The sequence below is a fragment of the Dipodomys merriami genome, unplaced genomic scaffold, assembly GCF_024711535.1.
Source record: "Dipodomys merriami isolate MVZ:Mamm:240054 unplaced genomic scaffold, mDipMer1.0.p SCAF_6, whole genome shotgun sequence".
NCBI lineage: Eukaryota > Metazoa > Chordata > Mammalia > Rodentia > Heteromyidae > Dipodomys > Dipodomys merriami.
The window spans coordinates 57,932,683-57,954,146 of NW_027206179.1; the positions used below are offsets into that span (position 1 = coordinate 57,932,683).

At 40.6% G+C, this 21,464-nt stretch overlaps 1 protein-coding gene across 1 annotated transcript; it reads right to left on the reverse strand.

Annotated features, from left to right (window-relative positions):
* Positions 1-9,765: 9,765 nt before the first annotated feature.
* Rfxap (regulatory factor X associated protein) lies at positions 9,766-21,184 on the reverse strand. Its single transcript, XM_070003314.1, has 4 exons — positions 21,125-21,184; positions 17,088-17,882; positions 12,987-13,094; positions 9,766-9,964 (listed from the first exon to the last, which is right to left on the reverse strand). The coding sequence occupies exons 1-4, from the start codon at positions 21,182-21,184 to the stop codon at positions 9,854-9,856; spliced, it is 1,074 nt and encodes a 357-aa protein (XP_069859415.1). The 3' UTR covers positions 9,766-9,853.
* Positions 21,185-21,464: the final 280 nt, after the last annotated feature.

Below are 21,464 nucleotides of genomic sequence, written 5' to 3' on the forward strand. Positions count from 1 at the left end.
AGCTGCTGAATATTGGGGGCTCTCTGAATTTTCTTGGCTGGTGATTCTTTTCTTTGATCCCATTTAGACTTTGGCCTCCATCCTCTCATCAATTTCATCTTCTTGGGGCAAGTCCTTCTCTCTCTTCCTTTTGCAAGGACATATTTGTATTTATATTTAGAATCTACTCAGGATGGCCTTACTATCCCAAGATCTTCAGTTTAATTATCCCAGCAAAGTCCTTTATGTAACCTCCACAGGTTCCAGGAATGGATACATTTGAAGATCAGTACTCAGCCTCCCACAAGAATCTATACCTTGCTCCCAGAGAAGAGCCATTAGCTATTGAAGTTAAGGATAAAATTATTAGTTTGTGACCATTGCTTGTAATATAGGGCCCTCACAGAAGCCAACTGGTCCAATAAACCCATATTGCAATAAATATCTGAGATATTTATTTCAGCAACCACTAGCGTTCATGGCCAGTGTTCATGGTCATGGACAATGATCCTGGGCTAGCTATGCAACCTGATTTGGCCAATGGTATATTACCAAAAATAAGCAGAAGTTTGATAAGATTCAGATAAGCAGAGGTCCCCTAATTGGGGTTCTCATTTTGTAATATCACTCTTGAGAGCAAGTCCCCTTGTAAGAAGCATGGGATAGAGTGAAGAGTTGCCTGTGGACAGGGGCCAACAGACAACATACAGAGCCATACGGAAAATCATTTTGTCTTTGTGGGATATGTGGTCTCTCATAGTCATAAGCAATTAGCTTTGTCGTATTACAATGACATTAGCCATTCAGAATATGGAAGCAAGTGCGCATGGCTGTGTTGAAATAAAACTTTATGGATACTGATTATATGTAACTCATATAATTTTCACATATCACAAAATATATTTCTTTTAAAGTCAACTATTTTCAAAAATATAAAATTGACTTCTTCAACTGTTAAAAATGTACAAACTAGCTGGGCACCACTGGTTCACATATATAATCCCAGCTACTCAGGAGGCTAAAATCTGAGGATTGGTGTTTGAAACCAGCCTGGGGAAGGAAAGTCCATGAGTCTCTTCTCTCTTATTAACTACCAAAAGCCAGAAGTGGAGGTGTGGCTGGGTGCCAATGGTTCATGCCTGTAATCCTAACTACTCAGGAGGTAGAGATCTAATGATCATGGTTGGAAGCCAGCCCAGGGAGAAAGGCCTGAGACTCTTAACTCCAATTAACTACCAAAAAGCTGGAAATGGTGTGGCTCAAGTGGTAGAACACTAGCCTTAAACAAAAAAGCTAAGGGACAGTGCCCAGGTTGAGTTCAAGCCCCTGTAATGGCATGCATACACATGCGTGTGCATGTGCACACACACATATATACACATACACAAAGGCAAAAAAGGCAAAACTATTGCATGTGGCAATACAAACACTGACAAGGGACTTTAGTTTGCCATATCCTGCTATGAATGAGAAACACCTGAACACTCCAATCACAGCCATGCTCCTATCGAAGGCAGCCTCCAGAGATGTCTGAGCAAGATCACAGAAGGGCTCAGTTTACCATTGTGCTCTGCTCTCTCCCCACATCCCTCAAAAAGTTATTTTAAGCCATTGTGCTTTGGAGTGATGCTTTGTTTCTGTAGAGAATGGAAACTGTAGTTGTTCCGATGTTTGGAATATTGATAAAACTATCTTTAGTTAATCATGAGATCTCTGAACAGCTCACAAGAACAGCTCATCACAAAGTACAGGTATGCCTATTTGAAAGTACTGTTCAATTCATTATACGATTGCTGCCTGGCTCAGATCAGTATACTGGTTCAATTTTCTTTGTATGCCAGCTGTCTAAGAAATGTCTTAAACAATATCTCCTTCCCTCTCTCTCCCACATCATGTGGGAAGGCTTGCTTTCTTGGTTGCCAGAAATAAACTTATCGATCCCGCCTCCTATTATTAATGCCAGAGGTGAGCTATTCCATTTCCCACCAAGGCACTGTGTAGGCAGCACTGGCTTTCCAGACACCTCTGTTTCTGTTATGGCTGCTTCTGTCACAGTCACCATGGGGTGCTTGCTTCTCACCTTCAGTACATGTGGGAGAGAAGCACTAAGGCTGGCATCCTGAGCCACCCAGATTTCACCTCAATGTATGGAGCTGAGTATAGCTGTGTGAGTCTTAGATTCAAGTTCTTGCTGCCCTTCAGACTAGACAGTGCTTGGCCTGGACAGGGACTATAGTCATTTTCAGATTGCTAACAAGGAGGAAGAGTTCAGGGAGTGAGATATAGGGGATCTTGATCAGTCCTATTTAAAGGTGGCTATGGGAATAGTGAATGAAGGGCTACCTTGATTCTTTGTTGACAAGAAATGGAAGAGATAGCCGGGCGCTGGTGACTCACGCCTGTAATCCTAGCTACTCAGGAGGCTGAGATCTGAGGACCGAGGTTCAAAGCCAGCCCTGGCAGGAGAGACCGTGAGACTCCTATCTCCAATAAACCACCAGAAAACCGGAAGTGGCGCTGTAGCTCAAGTGGTAGAGCGCTCGCCTTGAGCTGAAGAGCTGAGGGACAGCGCCCAGGCCCAGAGTTCAGGCCCCACGACCGACCCAAAAAAAAAAAAAAAAAAAAAAAAAAGAAATGGAAGAGACACGGGAACCGTGTTATTGGACATGGGGTGGGGGCATGATCCTAATTAAGGGGGAATGCTTAGCCTTTCTTGGACAGGCATTTCCTGGCTTCTATGAGTTCATTATCACAAGAAACAGATAGGAAGCAAATGCCAAAATGGATATTTAGAAAGAAAAGACCAGCTTTGCAAGTATAAAGGAGCTCGGAGATAGGAGCCAGTGACTCATGTTTTGTAATCCTAAAGGCTGAGATGTGAGGATCAGAGTCTGAAGTAGGCCAGGGCAAGAAAGTTCATGAGATTCTTATCTCTAATTAACCAGCAAAAAAGCCAAAAGTGGAGGTGTGGCTTAAGGGTTGCCTTTAGTGCAAAAGTTAAGGGACAATCCCCAGGCTCTGAGTCCAAGCCCCAGTACTGACACACTTACACACACACAAAATGAGACTGGACACAACTTTCTCTGAACATTATCCTACTAAAAATGAACTTGTACAAATATACTAGAGCTGAATGACTTGAATAAAAATATAGATGGAATACTGGGTCCTCTTATTTTCTGAAATGAAGTTATCCTCACCAGGCTTCTGTAGGTTAATTCTCATCAATATGGCAGTGAAGCACAGATTTGCATGAGTATAACTGCATTACAATCATAAATGGAATAACATTTTTGTGTGAACACTTAAGTCTATTAATAATATTGATATAATCCTGCTTATTAGTTTTCCAAAGGCAACTAGCATAGAAGTCAGGTAATGAGTACATTTTTTTTTGGACAATGTCTCCCTTTCCTTTGTGCTCTCTCAGTTTCTCTTCCCATCCCCACCCACAAGTTGTACAGTTCATTTTCAACAGTCTAGTTAGTACCACTGCTGCATTTGTTCACCCTGTATCCCTCCATTTCTGTGCCCCCCCAACATTTACCCTCCCAAAGACAGATAAAGGAACAAACAAGACAAAATGAAATAAAAAACAACACAGAAAAAGACCTCTTCATTTCCATCTCTTGGAAACTATGATGGAATCTTTTCTAGATTTAATTTTTATTGTAAAGGTGATGTAGAGGGTTACAGTTAGGCTACAGTCAGGTAATGAGTACATTTCTTCCTTAATTTTTCTCCCAGTTTTTTTTCCCCCTCTCAACCTCCCTCCGTCACAAGTTATATAGTTCATTTTCAACTTAGTATCTAGTGAATATCACCGCTGCACTGGTTCACTCTGTCCCACATTTCTGTGTTTTCCCTTACTCTCCCCCAAATAGATAAACTTACATACAAGACAAAAACTACAAGACATAATAAAAGACAAAAGGTAGAGGTAGAGCCATGATCTCCAGTTTGAGAATAGGAAATCTTGCAAGGTGTGTAGTCCCACTAGTCTTAACTTTTCTCCTGGTTGTTTTTCTCTGCTTTCTGTTTTTGTTTTCATGCTGCATATACTCTTAAGCCCAAGTTACAAGTAGCTCAAGAAAATCAGTATTTGTGCTTACTGACTATATCCTAAGAAAGTTATGCACTTTTCTGTAACTAGGGTAAAGATATGAAGAGGCACGTTTAAGTAGTGCTTTGGAATTGTACAAAGGATCATACAGAGGATGGAGAAATATATGTTAAGGACAATAGAGGGGAGGTAGCCCATCTCGACTGGAAGGTGAAACCAACACATCCTACTACACATGTGTAGTATTTTCATCATTGAAGTTCTAAATGTTTCCACTCAATCAGAGCAAAATTTAAATCAGGTGTTCCTATGTGAGCCAAGTCTACTAGATGAACAACAGTGATCTATTTCCCAAAAACTGGTTATAGGAGCACAAGTCCTACTGTATAAAGATGAATTATTTTCCATCAACGACACCAGTTTTCATAAGCATCATATTCATTTTCTTAGCTAAAGAAAGTTAGGGGCTGAAATGGTGGTGGTCTGCTGTAATCCTAGCTACTAAGGAAATGTAGATAGGAAGATCCTTGTCTGAGGCCAGCTCCAGGCATAAATTTCATACTCCTGTCTGAAAAAGAACTAAAGCATAAAGAGGGTAGCACACTCCCATAATCCTAGCTACTCAGGAGGCTGAGATCTAAGGATTGTGATTTGAAGCCAGCCTGGGCAGGGAAGTCCATGATACCAGAAAACCATAAGTGGAGCTGTGGCTCAAAGTGGTAGAGTGCTAGCCCCAAGCAAAAAGCTCAGGGAACAGTGCCCAAACGATAGATCACTTGACTAGAAAGCACAAGGCCTTAGGTTTAAAGAGAAGCAAGAAACTGATTAAATGATATTGTTTAAAAGAAACAAGAAATTAATGATGGTTAGTTTGTAATTTTGAAATGATGGTGGTACTAGGAACTGAATTCAGGACCTGGTGCTTGCTAGGCCTATGCTCTACCACTTAGTCCAAACTGAGACCTTAAGCAGCAACTGTGAAAAAACATATTGAAAAACAAAAGATTTAGGTTAAAATCTTGCACTAGTAAAACTTGTTCCATAAGTTTATTAAAAAATGGACAATAAGCCAGGCAATGTCACTCCTTGCTACTCAGAAGGCTAAGATCTGAGTGAGCATCCAGGTTCCAAGATACCCTAGGCAGAAAAGTCTAGGAGACTCTTATAGCTACTTAATTAGCAAAAAGCTGGAAGTGGAGAGTGGCTCAAGTGGTAAGAGTGTCAGCCTTAAGTGAAAAAAACAAGCAAGAGGCTGGGAAGGTGGCTCAGTGGTAGAGTGCTTGCCTTGATTCCTCAGCATCACATAAGCAGAAAAAGCCAGAAGTGGGGCTGTGGCTCAAGTGGTAGAGTGCTAGCCTTGAGCTGAAGAGCTGAGGGACAGTGCCCAGGCCGAGTTCAGGCCCCACGACCGACAGCCAACAGTGCCACTTTCGGCTTTTTTCTGCTTATGTGGTGCTGAGGAATCCAACCCAGGGCCTCGTACATACAAGGCAAGCACTCTACCACTGAGCCTCCTTCCTAGCCCAATTTCTAATCATGTTTTACAAGTTTTGTTTTTTTAATTTAAAGTAAGGAAAGCACATGTGAAGATGTTGGTTGTGTATGGTAAAAATTCTCATAGTATAAAAGATTATTTCAATAAAAGACTGTCACCTGGTGACTTCCCACCCTCAGACTCTTATTCCAAACCACCAGTGCCTCATTTTTCTTTATGAAAGCAACGTCCAGTTATGCACACACATATGGATGCATATACAATTATATCTAGTAGTATGTTAGGATCCTTTTGGATTATTTATCCATAATTTACAATCTACTTATCATGGTTGGCAAATAGTATCTTTGCCAACCACTTCTGGTTGGTTGCTTTCTTTGTTGTGGTACTTTGAGACAAACCATCTACTGTTTCACTTCTCTTGCTGTTTGTCATTTTGTTTCTGCCATACTTGTGGCTGGCTGAGATAGCAGGATGCTCTGGGCTTCTTCGGAAATGAGTCCCCCCATGACTAGCTTTCCCATCATCAAACCCTTTGGGATTAAGTGCTCTAAACTCTCCAAGTACAAGTATGAAGGTTCTTATAACTGAGTAAAGAACTAACTTCATTGACTTAGTAATATACACATATAAAGGGCGCTGGTGGCTCATGCCTGTCATCCCCGCTACTCAGGAGGCTGAGATCTGAGGATCCCAGTTCAAAGCCAGCCCGGGCAGGAAAGTCCCTGAGATTCTTATCTCCAGGGAACCTCCAGAAAAACAGGAGTGGTGCTGTGGCTCAAAATGGTAGTGTGGTAGCCTTAAGCAAAAACAGTTCCTAGGCCCTGAGTTCAAGCTCCAAGACTGATCAAAAAAAAAAAAAAAAAGCATATAAAAATCTGGAGCAGCTACTAATTCATTGTAATGAGTACTACTTACCTTTGCAGCCCAGTTTCCTATCTTAACTATCTCCTATGTTCTCACTTTTCTTACTTCCATTGCAACAGATCTCAAGCCCCTGGCCTCATTTCTTCCCTGCAACCCCCCTTCCTTTTTTTGTTGGTCGTGGGGCCTGAACTCTGGGCCTGGGCACTGTCCCTCAGCTCTTCAGCTCGAGGCTAGCACTTTACCACTTGAGCCACAGCAACACTTCTGGCTTCTTCTGCTTATGTAGTGCTGAGTAATGGAACCCAGGGCTTCATGCATGCAAGGCAAGCACTCTACCACTGAGCCACCTTCCCAGCCCCCTCTAACGCTTGTCTATTACAGAAAGTATTCTCTTAACCCCTGTCCATTCCATTCAGTGGATACTGACAGCAGAAAAAGGATTACTCATGTAACTATCTACATATAGTCATATATATGTATATATGGGTGTATATTTTATATGGCAATAAGAGGTGAGGAATGGTTCAATGGACAGATTTGATTAAACCCAAGACTTGAGCCACAGTGCCACTTCCAGCCTTTTCTGCTTATGTGGTGCTGAGGAATCAAACCCAGGGCCTTGTGCATGCAAGGCAAGCTCTCTACCACTGAGCCACCTTCCCAGCCCCTCATCCTCCACTTTTAATGGGTGAGCTTGGGTAGTTTTGGTTCTAGAGGAAAGGGTATATTCTAAGGGTCAGATAACTGGAAGCCGTAAGAAAAGATTACACAGGCACTCATCTGTCTTCTGACAGGATCATTGTATAAGGTCAAACATGAAAAATCCTGTGTCTTTATTCAAATACAAGGTAAGTAAAACACATACAAGTTTTCTGCTGGCATCAGGCTTTCTTCACATACACAATATCCATTCATACTTCTGCATCCAGTCCTAGCTCCCACAGGGCTCTAGTATGGCTACGAACTCCATCCCCTTCTCTCACTAAATGACCCCTACATCAAGCATATAATCTATCTTCCCTACTGCCACGGCAGTTTGAATTCTTTGAATTAGTATCACATAATTGCAGATGGTCCTGCCAAGTTTCTGGTTTCAAAGATATTGATGTTACTTGCCAATTCTTTAACCTATAGTATTATCTGGGAGAGACTGGGCTGGCTATAATAAAAACAAAACACATGGCTGATATAATCACCAGGGTCAAAACAACAAATTGCATTTCTCTCTGCCATAGTGGGCCAAAGACATCTGAGGCTAAGCTATCCAAGGCTTTCATCTCACAGATTCACCTTTCCCTGTGAATGTCCATCATATTTTGTCCATGGATGAGCCACAAGTCAGCTGCATGGAGGAAGGGGGAAAATGAGCTGATTGCTTCCTTTTGAAGGGCACCATCTAGAAGTTACACACGCTGCTTCTGCTCACCATTCTACCTACCAACATTTACTACTCATGCTTCTCCTAAAAGGCCAGCAGAGAAAGTCTTTTTTTCTTAAACTAAGTGTTTTAAAATCTGGAGGCTTTAATTCAAAAATTAGTTGCAACTGAAGAAGCAGATAAGAAAACTCAGAAGCTGCTAACTCACATGGCAAAGAGATGAACTGTTCTACTCCTACCCTAATCCAAAAATGAGTAGCTACTTAATTCGAAAAAGTATCCCATGAGAAGATTCTGAGCCTAACAAGGATTTAACTGCTACTCATCAGCTCAAAGTTCTTACATAAAAATTAGTCCCATTTCATTCAGCTATCACTGCCTATTTAACTCCTTTTTCTTTTACTATATCTGAGTAAGCATCAGCCGAATTTTTTGTTGTCACAAAAGTGAAAGTTCTACAGATTCAATTAAACTCTCATTGCTCCAAGTACAGTATCAAGTACTAAATGAACCCCTCTGTATCTGGTGCACAGTGGGGAAATTAGACAAGTCAAAGTTCAGCATGTGGATTTTAATAAATCTTTCTGGCAAAAGTGTTTCTATAGATATGCAAGTATAAAACAAATATAAAAATGAAGACTAACATTTTTTTACCCATATTTTTTTCTTTGCCATTTTTCTTTCTCTCTTTCCCTCCCTTCTTTCCATCCTTTCTTCCTTTCCACTCAGGGTCTGGGCACTGTCCCTGAGCCTCTCTGTGCTCAAGGCTAGCACAGTACCACTTGAGCCACAGCACTGCTTTTGGCTTTTTCTGAGTAGTTTATTGGAGATAAGAGTCTCACAGACTTTCCTGCCCAGGCTGGCTTTGAACTTTGATCCTTGGATCTCAGCCTCTTGAGTAGTTAGGATTATAGGCGTGAGCCACCAGCGCCCAACTCCATAAGTATCTCTTAAAACTATGACTAACTTTAACATGATACATATTTCAGAGCTTAAAAATCAGGATTCTCACACTGTTTTATATAGTTCATCCTGAAACACATACTTATTATCCTAATATTGGATATACTCTCGACATTTAATTCATCATTCTTACTTGTAGGTTTGTCTTAAAATTTTCCTAGGAAAAAATAAGAAAGTATCCAGATTTCCCATCCTTTGTAACACTACTTAGGAATAATAGTCTTAAAATAGCTCAATTTTAAATCAAACTGACAAAATGCTATTTTTTTCAGAATCTCCTTTTTGAAAAGCATCTTTGTTTGTTTGCTTTAGTGAAAAATGAATATAAATAACAATTCTGTCCAGGAATTTGTGAGTTGAGATACACCCATACTATTCACAAATTCATACACAAAAGGGTCTGCTCTAAAGGAGAGCAACATTAATAGGCAACCAGAAACCTAGAAGCCAAGTAATTCATCTCTCTCCTAGGCTTCATTAGCACATCTTTCACCTTACACATGCACAGTGATGCATGATGGCTTTCCGTACAGCATAACATAGATTTCCCTCTCTAACAGGTACTTTGATGGCCTATTATTGTGCAAGTAGCTATCAATGTTCCTTAAGAGACGCATTATTTATTCACATTGTTGGTGAGATAATTTTTAGTTGTGTAGGACTATTTCAGACACTGCCGAACACTTAGTATTCCTGGCCCTCTGGTTAAAACCCAGGAGTCCTCAAGCTCACTACAACAACCCCAAAACACTCACATTCTTCCAACTTCCTGTTGATGAGAACCAGAGACCTAGATGATTCAAGATTACCTATGAACTTCAAGACTTCCACAGAAAGTAACTGTTTTCAATATCTTCAGTAACATTGACTGAAGAGGAACACATTTAAAAAAATGTAAATATTATTTTAGAAAGATAAGCTGATTAAAAAAAAATTCATGGAAGGATTAGATGCAAAAAGTCCAATACTTATTTATCCCCAAATGCACACATACATTTACAAGAAAATGTTCATGTTCCACTGGCCTTACTCATTGTTCTTTTGGTATAAAAATATGTACATCTATTACAGTACAACAAAACCACACAGAAGTTCTTGGTAAACTCCCTCACTCTGAAGCTCCTGGAAACTGCTGCTGTCTTTGCTCCAAAACTTGCTGATTTAGGAGTTGTTGCTGTTTCTGTAAAAACTGCACCACTTCTGGACTTCTTAGTAATGACTTAAAGAGAAAAATGGAAAAAAAAATGATACTATTACTCTTATGTGATTACATTTATGTGACAGAATTACTCTGATATGTCCCTATGCAAGATAGAGTATGGTTACAAAAGTCGAAATTGAACTCAGTTTTGTGGGTGATAAATCATACTAGTCAAGCTATAAACTATTTTTTGTTGTTGAAAAGGTGATGAGCAGGGGGTTACAGTTATATAAGTTAGGCAATGAGTACACTTGTTTTTAATCATTGTTACCCCAGCCCTATCTCCCTGCAAACTAATGATAATATTCTGCTATACAATATCATAATACTAACACCTACAAACAATAGCTTGAAACCTGGTGTCAATGCTTAAGTCTGCACATAAAAGAAATGCTTTCTACATTCCAGTAAACATACTTTCTTCAAACATGAGTGTAAACAATAATGGTCTAAAATGACAGCAAGACAAAAAAAAAGGGGTCAGATGTGAAAATAAAAGTTAAATGACATTTGTATACATATATGAACCAGTACTGAAATTCAAAATCTTCTCATCTAAATCTTCAGGAAGAAGTTAAAATTTGTATTTGTGAGCTGGGTTTTGGTGGCTCATGCCCTGAGATTTGCAATTCAAAGCCAGCCCTGAGATTTGAGAATTACAGTTCAAAGCCAGCCCAGGCAGGGAAGTCTTATCTCCAATTATCTTATTTATCTCCAATTAGCCACCAGGAAATCCAAACTAGCACAGTGGCTCAAAGTGGTAGAATGCTAGCCTTGAGTGAAAGCGCTCAGAAACAACACCCAGACACTGAGTTCAAGCCCCAACACTGACCAAAAAAAAAAAAAAAAAAAAAAGTAGGGCTGGGAAGGTGGCTCAGTGGTAGAGTGCTTGCCTTGCACGCATGAGGCCCTGGGTTTGATTCCTCAGCACCACATAAGCAAAAAGAAAAAAGCCGGAAGTGGCGCTGTGGCTCAAGTGGTAGAGTGCTAGCCTTGAGCTGAAGAGCTGAGGGACAGCGCCCAGGCCCAGAGCTCAGGCCCCATGACAGACAAAAACAACAACAACAAAAAGTATTTGTGTGTATATAGGTGTGTATGGGTATAAATCTATCACTATCAACATCTGAAATAGGTAGATATAGATACATATAAATAAAACTATATCTGAATGAATATATTAAATTGGAGAGACTGGTTGCTCTAAAACACCAATACATTTTTTTCTATATTTAGTGTTTTTAAATGGCTGTCATCAGATAATAAATGTAATAGTCTATAGGTAATGTGTTTTTACAATAATAAAATAGTTGTATAAGTATATAACAAAAATATACTCTAACCCCATTCTTAAAATATTAAAAAAATTGGAAACAGAGCAAGGGAAGAGGGGGACATTGTTAAAGAAGAAATGTATTCATTACCTGACTTATGTAACTGTAACTCCTCTGAACATCTCCTTTATAATAACTTCGTAAAAGAGCCAAAGAAGATTAAAAAGGAAATACACCAAATATAATTGGAAGTGGTATCAATATTGATTTTAAAATTATTAGTTCTTAAATGATTATTTAGTTATCCAAACTATTAAACAACCAAAATTAATTAAAAATGATTTGTAAAGACTGCCAATGTCCTATTAAATGCACAATAATTCATTGGTTGTTGTAAGACTACTGTATATTTATTTAGGTTGTTTCAAATATTCATTACTTAAGATGAATATATTTCTGCCAGTGTCCATGTTTTTAACTTTATCTATATTTAGGATCTACTTCTGCAGATAGCTTTACATTAATTTCTGCTCAAAAGGGATAACTATCTCTAAAGCTCTATCTACCAGTGTGTACCAGCACACTAAAGAAAGCTTTTCTTACAGTTTACTATTATTTTTACTGATACTGAATATTTTTCTATAGACCTGAACAGTAGTATTTCTGCTTCTATCTTTCGTAATGTATTGAGGCCAAAGTTTTTTCCTTATAGAATGATATGAATATATATGTATATGTATGTATATATGTATATATCCCCCAGTGGGGCTGGAACTCAGGGCCTGGGAGCTGTCCCTGAGCCTCTTTGTGCTCAAGAATAGTGCTCTATCACTTGAGCTACAGTGCCCTTTCCAGCTTTTTCTGAGTATAGTTTATTGGAGATTGAGTCTCAGGGACTTTCTTCCCCAGCTGGCTTCAAACTGCACTCCTCAGATTTCAGCCTACTGAGGAGCTAGAACTATGGGTGCAAGCCACTGGAGCCTGGCTCCCTACCACTATCTTTGACTACAGAAATCATTTTTTAATATAATTAAGTTCATCTTTTCTTAGTGAATTTGTCTTTTAAACTAAAAATAAATCTCATTCTAGAGAGAAAAATGGTGGGTAAATATAATCACAACTCTCAATGTATATTTGTAAAATGGAACCAGGTAACTCAAAGGGATGGATGGGGTTGGGACAGATGGAGGGGGAGGAATGAAGGAGGTAACATTAAGATGCACTGTACACATAAATTGCTAAGTTAAATCAAAACTTCTCTGTAAAACTACTTAAAGATAATCCTATCATAGAATTCTGAGATAAAGTCTCAATTTTATTCTAAAGGAATTCTAAAGGACTCTTACTAGGAATTTATTCTAGTGTATAAGTTTCAAATTACTATGTAATTATTGCTATTTAGTGAACAATCTCTTCTTTCCTGATCGACTTCTGATAACTTTATAATAGGGATACTTGTTAAATATTGGTTGATTATACCGCAGCATTATTCTATGAATATCAGAATTCAACATAAGGAAGTGTGTATGGAAATGGCATCTTGCTTGCATATGCAAGGTTCATCAATGAAGAAACAAGAAGTATAGGTGTAACTGCAGTTACAGTCCCAGAGATCATGAATGGATTTGGGATGGTAGACTGTAGTGGTAAAGTTAGACATGATTCAAGTCTGGTAGCCACCTAAAAAGTTCTAGAACCTTGAGAATCTAAGTTCCACTTATGACAAATAATTTTCACTAATAGATTTGTAACCAGAAGCCAACACATACCAGTCGTTTCTGATTTAACACTTGTTCTAAAAGAGTAGGTCTTGCAGGACGATCCCCAAAAGATCCTGTTCTTTGTTTTACAATGGAGAGTATATTGTCTGCAGTTTCCTGTGGTAAATGATAAAAAATGCAAGTGAGATTAAGTTAACATTGTAAATATGATAACCCATGGTTATAGGACTGCAATGAAGTTGTAAACAAGTCTTGCTTCTCTCCCTTCTGCCACATTACTGTGAAACTTTGGGAATGCCTCTACCTAAGTCAGGTGCTGGGAGTTATTTTAGCTAACACTTCTCTCCCAGGGTTTCAACCTGAGTTCTTTAGTCTCTCAAAGGGCCTCACATTGATACTGGGCAAAGGTGGGGATGATGGTGAAGAGTAACTTGTGAGCTATTTTGAATATTAGGAAAAAAGAAAAGAGGAACGAAACCGTCTCCTTTTATATGATCTAAGCCAAAATACAGCATCTGCCCACCTTTGATGAAATATATGAACTCAGAGAAAATGTACACATTGCTAACAAGACATATGGATCAATTTTTTTTTGTTAATTCACAACCAGATAGAGGGCCAGTAAAATATTAAAGAAGCAAATGCTAAACAAAACTTTCAGAATTTGGAAGTAGAGGAAGAATATAGTAAACTAGCTGGAAAAGGCCAGTAAGCACTGCTAGCACGGACAAAACAGTTAAAGTTATAATACCCTGAGATATCAAAACCCAAAAAGCTGGGTGCTGGTGGCTCACAGAGTAATCCTAGCTACTCAAGAGACAGATTTGAGGATCACAGTTCAAAGCCAGCCCAGGCAGACAACAGCAAAAAGTCAGAAGGAAGTGAAAGGACAAACTTGAAGACAGCAACAAAGGAGTGATATTATCCAAAAAGAAATGTACTCATTCCCTGACTTACAACAACTATAACCCCTCTGTAAATCACCTTTATAATAAGTATAGCTAATTTTATTATCTATCTATCTATCTATCTATCTATCTATCTATCTATCTATCTATCTATCTATCTATCTATCTATCTATCTATCTATCTATCTATCTATCTATCTATCTATCTATCTATCTATCTATCTGGAAGTGGAAGTTCAGTTCCAGTGATAGAGTGCCAGCCTTGAGCAGAAAAAGCTAAACAAGAGCTCAAGGCCTTGAGGTTAAGTTTCAGTACTGGCGTACATATATGCATGACCCCTGCCCCCTATAATCAGGAACACCTACTATCTAATGTGTATTCCCGCTTTCCAGATAGAAAAGTACATAAAACACCTTTTCTGGCCTAGCAAAGTATTATCCTAGTTCACTGCAATACTCTGCTACATCCAAATAAAATAACACATCCAAACCAAAAACTGATGGGGGAGGTGGTGGGGATTGAATCTAGGACCTTGTATATGCTAAGCATTTACTTCTGCATTACATCCTGGGCACCCAAATTCTTAATATAAAAATACAAGCAATGCTTTATAGGAATTTAGCTTCCATGCTATTTAGGCTATTTATTATCTAGGCTGTTTATCCTCTTGGCCTTTTCTATGCCGGCATTTGAATGCACTAAATGATCCCATTTGCTTCTTTTATTATGAAAAGTTAAGCAAAATGTTATTATGAAAGTGTTCTATCCTTAAAAATTTTAGGCCTCAAAATGTAAAGATGCTAGTATCCACAAAACACACAAACAAATTCTTCCTCTTCTTCCCATAAAGTTTAATTTTATGTGTGCAAGGCCTTGGTTGGGGAGTCCCTATATTCCCAAGCCTCAGAATGTTAATACCACAGAAACCATATAGTAGAATAACCTTGTATAGTGGAAATAACCTTGAGTCATATGGCCCAAACTTGTAAAATGTTGGGATTCCCTTAAAAAAAAAAAAACAACTTTCAACACTTCTTTTCCTATGACACAGACTTCTGAGGCATTGTTTTGTTTTGAATAAACTACTGTGCTTTTCACCTGAGGATCCTAGTTACTTCAGAACTGAGCAAAACAACCAGCATTAAATTTTACAATTTACTGTGCTATATGTCATTTTTGTAACTGTGTAAGGATGTTTAGACAATTCTGAATGTTTTATGTCTTTTTTTGAGATTTTGACTGTGTGAAAGTTCATTATTCTAATATTCCATTTGTGCAACATTGTGTTCTTTGCACAATTGTGTTTACACTTAAAAATGTTGACTATCCTTAATAAATGATGTCCTTTTTGTACATCTTCATTTGTTAAAGATAAAATAAGATCCCAGCCCTTTGGGTGACTCCATAGGTGGTGTTGATGCACCTCAGTTTTTTTCCTCACCCAATTCTAGGGTTTGAATCCAAGTCCTTTCCCATGCTAGATAAATACTCTTATCATTGAACTACATCCTCAGCCTCTTTTCTGTTCTTTGGTTGTTGGTTCTAGGGATTGAATCAGGACCTTGCTCATATTAGGCAAGCATTCTACATCCAGCTTGGTTTCTGATTGAGCTCCCCTATATACTCAAGATCATGTTACTGTATTTCAGATAACCACAATTAGAAAACTGAGTGTATACAATTACCAACCATATGAATCTATAAATTTTTCCACCTACTTTATCAACTCATCTGGTCAAAACTATTATGCTTGTGTAATTGTTATTAGTATACCTGTGTTTAAGCTTACAAAGTACTTGTATGATTGCTTATTTTACCACCTAAAGTGACCTATAAAATATTTTTATCAAAGAAATGTATTAAAATACATAGCATATTACAGAATTATATTTTGGTCTTTTAGGGTTTCAACATTTGGGATTATGGTCCAAACCTAAACAATAATAATTTTAAAAACCCTAAACACGCCAGGCATTGACCAAAAAAAAAAAAAAAAACCAGAATAAAAGTGAAAGAGAAGTCAACCAGTACCCTAGTGAATATAGTTAAACACAGTATGTTGGTGACTGTAGATTTCAGATATATTTAGGCTAGTACATTTATAAATATACACAATATCTAAGACTAAGCAATGGGTTAACTGTTCAAGTTCAGCCTAAAACTTTTAGAAAACATCCTAGGACACCATTCCCTTTTAAACATTAATTTCTGGATCACTACTATCAAAAATTTTTTTTCTGGCACTGAGTGATTATATACTTTTATTAAAGTGAAAATACATAGGATGCAATTTGTGTAGCAATCTCGAAGTACACTGCTAATAATGACAACAGTAATGGCTAAGGTTTACTGACTTTTACTATCTGCTGGACACCAAGCAAATACTTACTAGGGAGTATCTCACATTCTCACAGCAACCCTAAGCACCAAGCATTATTTTAACACCAACCTTGGAGGGAGTTGACTTGATAGAGGTCAATAGCATGTTTAAAGCCACAAAACCAGCAAATGATAGAATGGAGATTTGCTGCCAGAATTCCAACTCCAGAGAACTAGAGCATCTTCAACACAGTTTAGCTCAAGACACTCAAAAGTCTTCTGAGACACCTCATGGTTAATTATCCCCCCTTCCACCCCCCCCCCCCCGCCCACCCCGAGGCTACTAAACACAGGCACAAAACAAAGGTATCAAGTAGTATTGTACTAAAGTACTTAAGTTGAGGAGGTACTAGAGTACCCCTAGAGTACTATTCTAAGTACCAGAGAGTACAAAGCAGTCGGTATTCAAAGCACTGTAGAGTACTAGAAATAGGGATACTGAGAACAGGCTACTTTCTCCAAAGCACCAATTTCATCTAGGTCCATAGTCCCTTTGCCAACTCTACCTAGGGTGAATCACAGCCATCACTTATTAAATGTCCTTTCAGCCCGATCACAGTTGTTGGACATGACTGCTTGGCGGATGTGTTTCAGGATGACACTCATTCACTTATCCCAAGGACCCACAGCAGAATGGAGGCTTCGCGTAGGGTTCCCATTAACTTCTCGGGGAGGAAGACACCCTCCCGCCCGCCCCCCCCCCCTCGCCCAGCCACTAGCTCAGCGAGGCATCCCTCCCCACTCTGAGAGCACAGGTGCAGGTCCTGGAAATGGCGTTTGGGGGAGGGGCGAGGGAGGAGGAAAGGTCAGCGACGGTGGGGTGTTCCTCCCTCCCCCGGCTCCCCAGCGGGGCGCGGGTACCTCCACTTTGACGCTGCCCGCGCCGCCGGCCGAGGCAGCCCCGCCGCCGCAGTTCAGGGCCTGGTCGCTCTTCTTCTTCTTGTACTTGTCCTTGTACATCTTGTTGCGGTGCTTCTTGCACATCCACGGCTTGCGCTGCTTGGCCACCTGGCTGGTCGTCTCGCGGCAGCCCTCGTAGGTGCAGGTCTTGCTGGCGCCGCCGCCCCGCCGCCGGCCGCCGCCGCCCTCGCCCCCCGAGGGGGCGTCCTCGTCCTCCAGGTCCTCCGGGCTGGCGGTACTTTCGCCTCCTCCGGGGGGGTCGGAAGTGTCCAGCAGGTCCGCGTCGTCCTCCGCCGCCTCCTCCTCCGCCTCGCCCGCCACCTCGCAAAGGTATCCGAGGGGCCGGCCCGGGCCGGCGGCGCCCCGCGCGGGGGCCGGGGCCGGCGCCTGCCTCAGGCCGCCCTCCGCCTCGTCGGGCCCCGCGCACGGCCGCATCACCAGCAGCGTGAACTGCGAGCCGGGCGCCGCCACGGGGGCCGCGGCCAGGCTGGCGGCCGCCGCGGGGGCCGGGGCCCCGGGACGCGGGACGCCACCCGCCGAGCCCGGCCCCGGACTCTCGGGGACACCCTGCACCTCCGTGCTTCTGGCACGCGGCGGGGTCGGCGACCCCGAGCTTTCCACACTCGAAGTCGCCGACTCCCGACTCCGGCTCCGGAAAGGCTCCCGGACTAGGCCGGCGCGGGTCGCAGGCGACGCGTCACACGTCTCCGACGCCCGCGGCGGTGGGGCGGGGCCTAGCGGGCGCCTAGACACTGACTGCGCATGTGCAGTTCTTACACCCCCCCCAACCTCGACTGCTGGTCACGTGATTGCAGCATGTGGACCCCCCCCCCCCCTACCTAAAACAGTTCACAGGACTTTCACGGTGTGTATTGAGTCTCCCTGAGTGATGTTAAGGTCTGTGGTGTCAGGGTGCGAATTAAAACGGTATTTTACCCCTGTAATGATACTTTAACCCCAAACTTCTTGAGATGGGGCATGCGATTCTGTCACAACTTGGAGCAAATAGTTGACAGTTAAAGGCAGCACACGTGGACTATTGGAAAATAATGGAGTGGAGGAGGGAGCTAGACCTGGGCTCCTTCCAACTTGTGTATGTGTGGACCGATACTTTTCTCCCGGAATGAATGAATGAACTAAATGTTTGGAGATGAGGTCTTGCTCTGTATCCCAAACTGGACGGAACTTGGCAATTCTCCTTCCTCCCCTCCTCAATGCCTGGGGATTGATTACAGGTGTGAAAAAACGTCCAATCCTTTGCTCAGTGCTTTACATCACAAATAACTATTTCATTAAATACAAGGAAAATGTATGAAAAGGAAGAGCAAATGAGAAACATTGGGAAGGATCTTGTCATACCCCAAAGAAAACTGATAAGTAGATATTTTCATTAAATGTATTCATTCCCTTTGTGAGTCAGCTTTTCTATTTTACCTGTTGGAAAGGAAGGCAGTGAATGGGTCTACAATGATAATAAATACATTTAAACAAAGATGTTTAGATGATGTGTGAGTAAATCACCAATAGTAGTTTCGAGACAGTGTAAGAGAGAGGTTTGGAATTAGACAACTTGTGACATTTTTTGTGTATTTTTGCATGTATGCTTATGGACTGTATTGATTTGTGCTCATCAAGATACCTAGTGGATGATAACATTACACAGCCATAATTGCAAAAGAAATTTCTTTTTTGTGTTCTTGCCTTGTCTGCTTTCATATAACAGAAATTCTGGCCTCATGGAATGTATCTGAAAGAATTTCCTTTGCTTCAACTTTATTTTGGAATAATTCAAGAAGAATCGGTATTTGTTCTTATTTAAATGTTTGGTAGTGCTCAGCAATGTGGCCATATAGTTCTGGTTCTGGGCTTTTTCTTGGTTTTGTGGGTGGTAATACTGGGGTTTAAATTCAGGGCCTGGTGCTTGCTTGGCTGGCACTCTTATCACAGAGTCATCTCCAACCCTTGGACGTTTTGTGTTGGATCAGTCTCATTCTTTATAGATTTGGTCAAATGTTCTGTTTCTTTGTGATTCAGTCTTGGTAAGGTTATCTTCTAAGAATTTGTCCATTTCTTCATACATATTTAGTGCCAGTCCTGTGTCATGAAGGCCTGGAAACTGTCCCTAAATTTAAGCTAGCACTTTTGAGGCTCCACCTCAGTCAGATGTTTTCCCAGAGGCCAACTAGAGCATAAATACTGTGGCTCCCTTGGTACATGCAGGCCAGGATCCGAAGGAAAGGTCTCACATGGTTTGTAAGGACTGCATTCAGGGTGCTGAACTTTGCTTTCCCTCTCGCAGCAAGTTTATGAAGTATTCTTGTGTCGATTACTCTTGTGTCAATTGTGTTTCTTCATAGCAACTCATCTTTTGTAGGTCAGGCAGGTTTTAGTTATCTTTCCTTTACAGGGAAATACATTCCACTTCTGATTAATTGATTGACAATTGCTACAATAGCAGTAGGTGGTAGGAGAAAGACTTGTAACCAGATCTCTCTTAGGTCTTAAATTCCATAATCAATTACCTGCTTGCTTGCTTCTGGTGAGCACAACTGTGAGTGGGAAGTGAAAGAAAGAAGCAACTCCGTTCCACAAGAGGGCAGTGAGAGAATTAGAGCAGCAAGGATTCTGGGGGAAGAAGGTGACCTGAGACTAGTTATGGGATAAATAATTAGTTATAAGTACCTAGTAATTGGGACAGCTGGGTGGTTTGGTCTTGATAATGATGGAGTGCAATGATTCTAAAACACCTCCAGAATTAATCCACACTCCTAACAGAACCCTTTGTTATTTTGGTAGCACTGTCAGTTTAAATCAGAGTTAAAGATGTCTTTTGGGAACTCGGTGTTTTCAAAAAGAGGGACAAGATACCTGAACAGTTAACCATGGGAACATTTTTATGAAGAAAAAGAGGCAATAGAAATGTCCTCCTCCTCACATTGTTGTAGAGAGTATAAGAAGAGGCTGTCAACATTTCTAAGCTTTGTGGTAGGAGATGTAAAATCTGTACAAATAGACAACTGGAAATTCTGAATAGAACAAAAGACCACATGCTAAAAAACATGTTGACAGGAAGATGTATCAGACAAAATAATACATCCTTTTCAACATTGAATTTCTACAGCTCATTATGCATGAATGTATTTTCTATTCTTCTGGCTCAAAAGTTGGCAGAATCTATTTTGTCTTATAAAAAAGATAACATATACAATCAAAACTTTCCATTTCATGTGCTGTGATAAATATCTTAGGGCACTGACTAACAATATATCCATAGTATGCAAATGAATGGATTTCAAATTCATTTAATTGATGGCTCATTCTTTTCTCGCACTTCTCATACTGAGAGATAACTTTTCTAGGTGGTCAAAGATCTTGACATTTTCGGGCTAAGTTTGGCCCTGAGCAATTGAAAAAAATCACACCAGAAGTTACTCTTAGTAGTTCCCCTAAAATAAGAATTTCAGCTGACCTTGATTTAGGAAGGATGGGATTTTATTTAATTTATTTTATTTTTTTAAAGATTTCTTTTTTTTTTTTTTTTTTGAGGGAGGGCCCGGTTGTGGGGCTTGGACTCTGGGCCTGGGCGCTGTCCCTCAGCTCTTCAGCTTAAGGCTAGCGCTCTACCACTTGAGCTACAGCGCCACTTCTGGCTTTTTTCTTTTTGCTTATATGGTGCTGAGGAATCGAACCCAGGGCCTCATGCATGCAAGGCAAGTGCTCTACCACTGAGCCATCTTCCCAGCCCCAGGATGGGTTTTAGTAGACACTGTTTACTTGTGGAGACTATGGTGTCCTTGAGGGTTGTGTCCTGCCTCTTTTGGATCTTTATATCTTGGCCAGCCTTGTGCCTTGTCCACAGTGGATTAAAAAAAAATGGGTTAGATAAGACCTTAGCCTGCATTTCATTCAACTCCTTTATTTTGGAGAAGTGCCAAAATGGTGCTTTCATTATAAAGCTTATTCGGTGATGAGCTAAGTATAGACTCCAAGTTTCTTACACAGTTCGGTGCCCTGTTCACCTGTTGGCTGAATGACACAATTTCCCTTGCACAGGTCATGGTGACTTCTTAGTTGTCAAATCCTCTTGTCTCTGTTGAATGTGCCTTAGTCTGTAACCCTGGAAACAGGAGACATCCCAGCCACTCCAACTTCCAGATAGTTGATGGATAAAATGCTTTCCTATATCCTTTTGTTCATTTTCTTTTGCCTGCAGGTATCTGTTCAAGGCCAATCTTTTTACTCGGGCACAATCTTACCCACCCCACCTTATTGAAAACAAACTGTATCAAGCATATGCCTTTATGTGTAGTTACCAAATCTGGCATCTTTACATTCTCC

Coding starts and splice junctions, on each gene's coding strand:
- Rfxap (XM_070003314.1), bottom strand. CDS start 21,184: ATGACCTGTGCAAGGGAAATTGTGTCATTCAGCCAACAGGTGAACAGG. Junction 17,883..21,124: donor TGAACAGGGCACCGAACTGT/GTAAGAAACTTG, acceptor GCACATGCGCAG/TCAGTGTCTAGGCGCCCGCT. Junction 13,095..17,087: donor CGGGCAGCGTCAAAGTGGAG/GTACCCGCGCCC, acceptor CATTTACCACAG/GAAACTGCAGACAATATACT.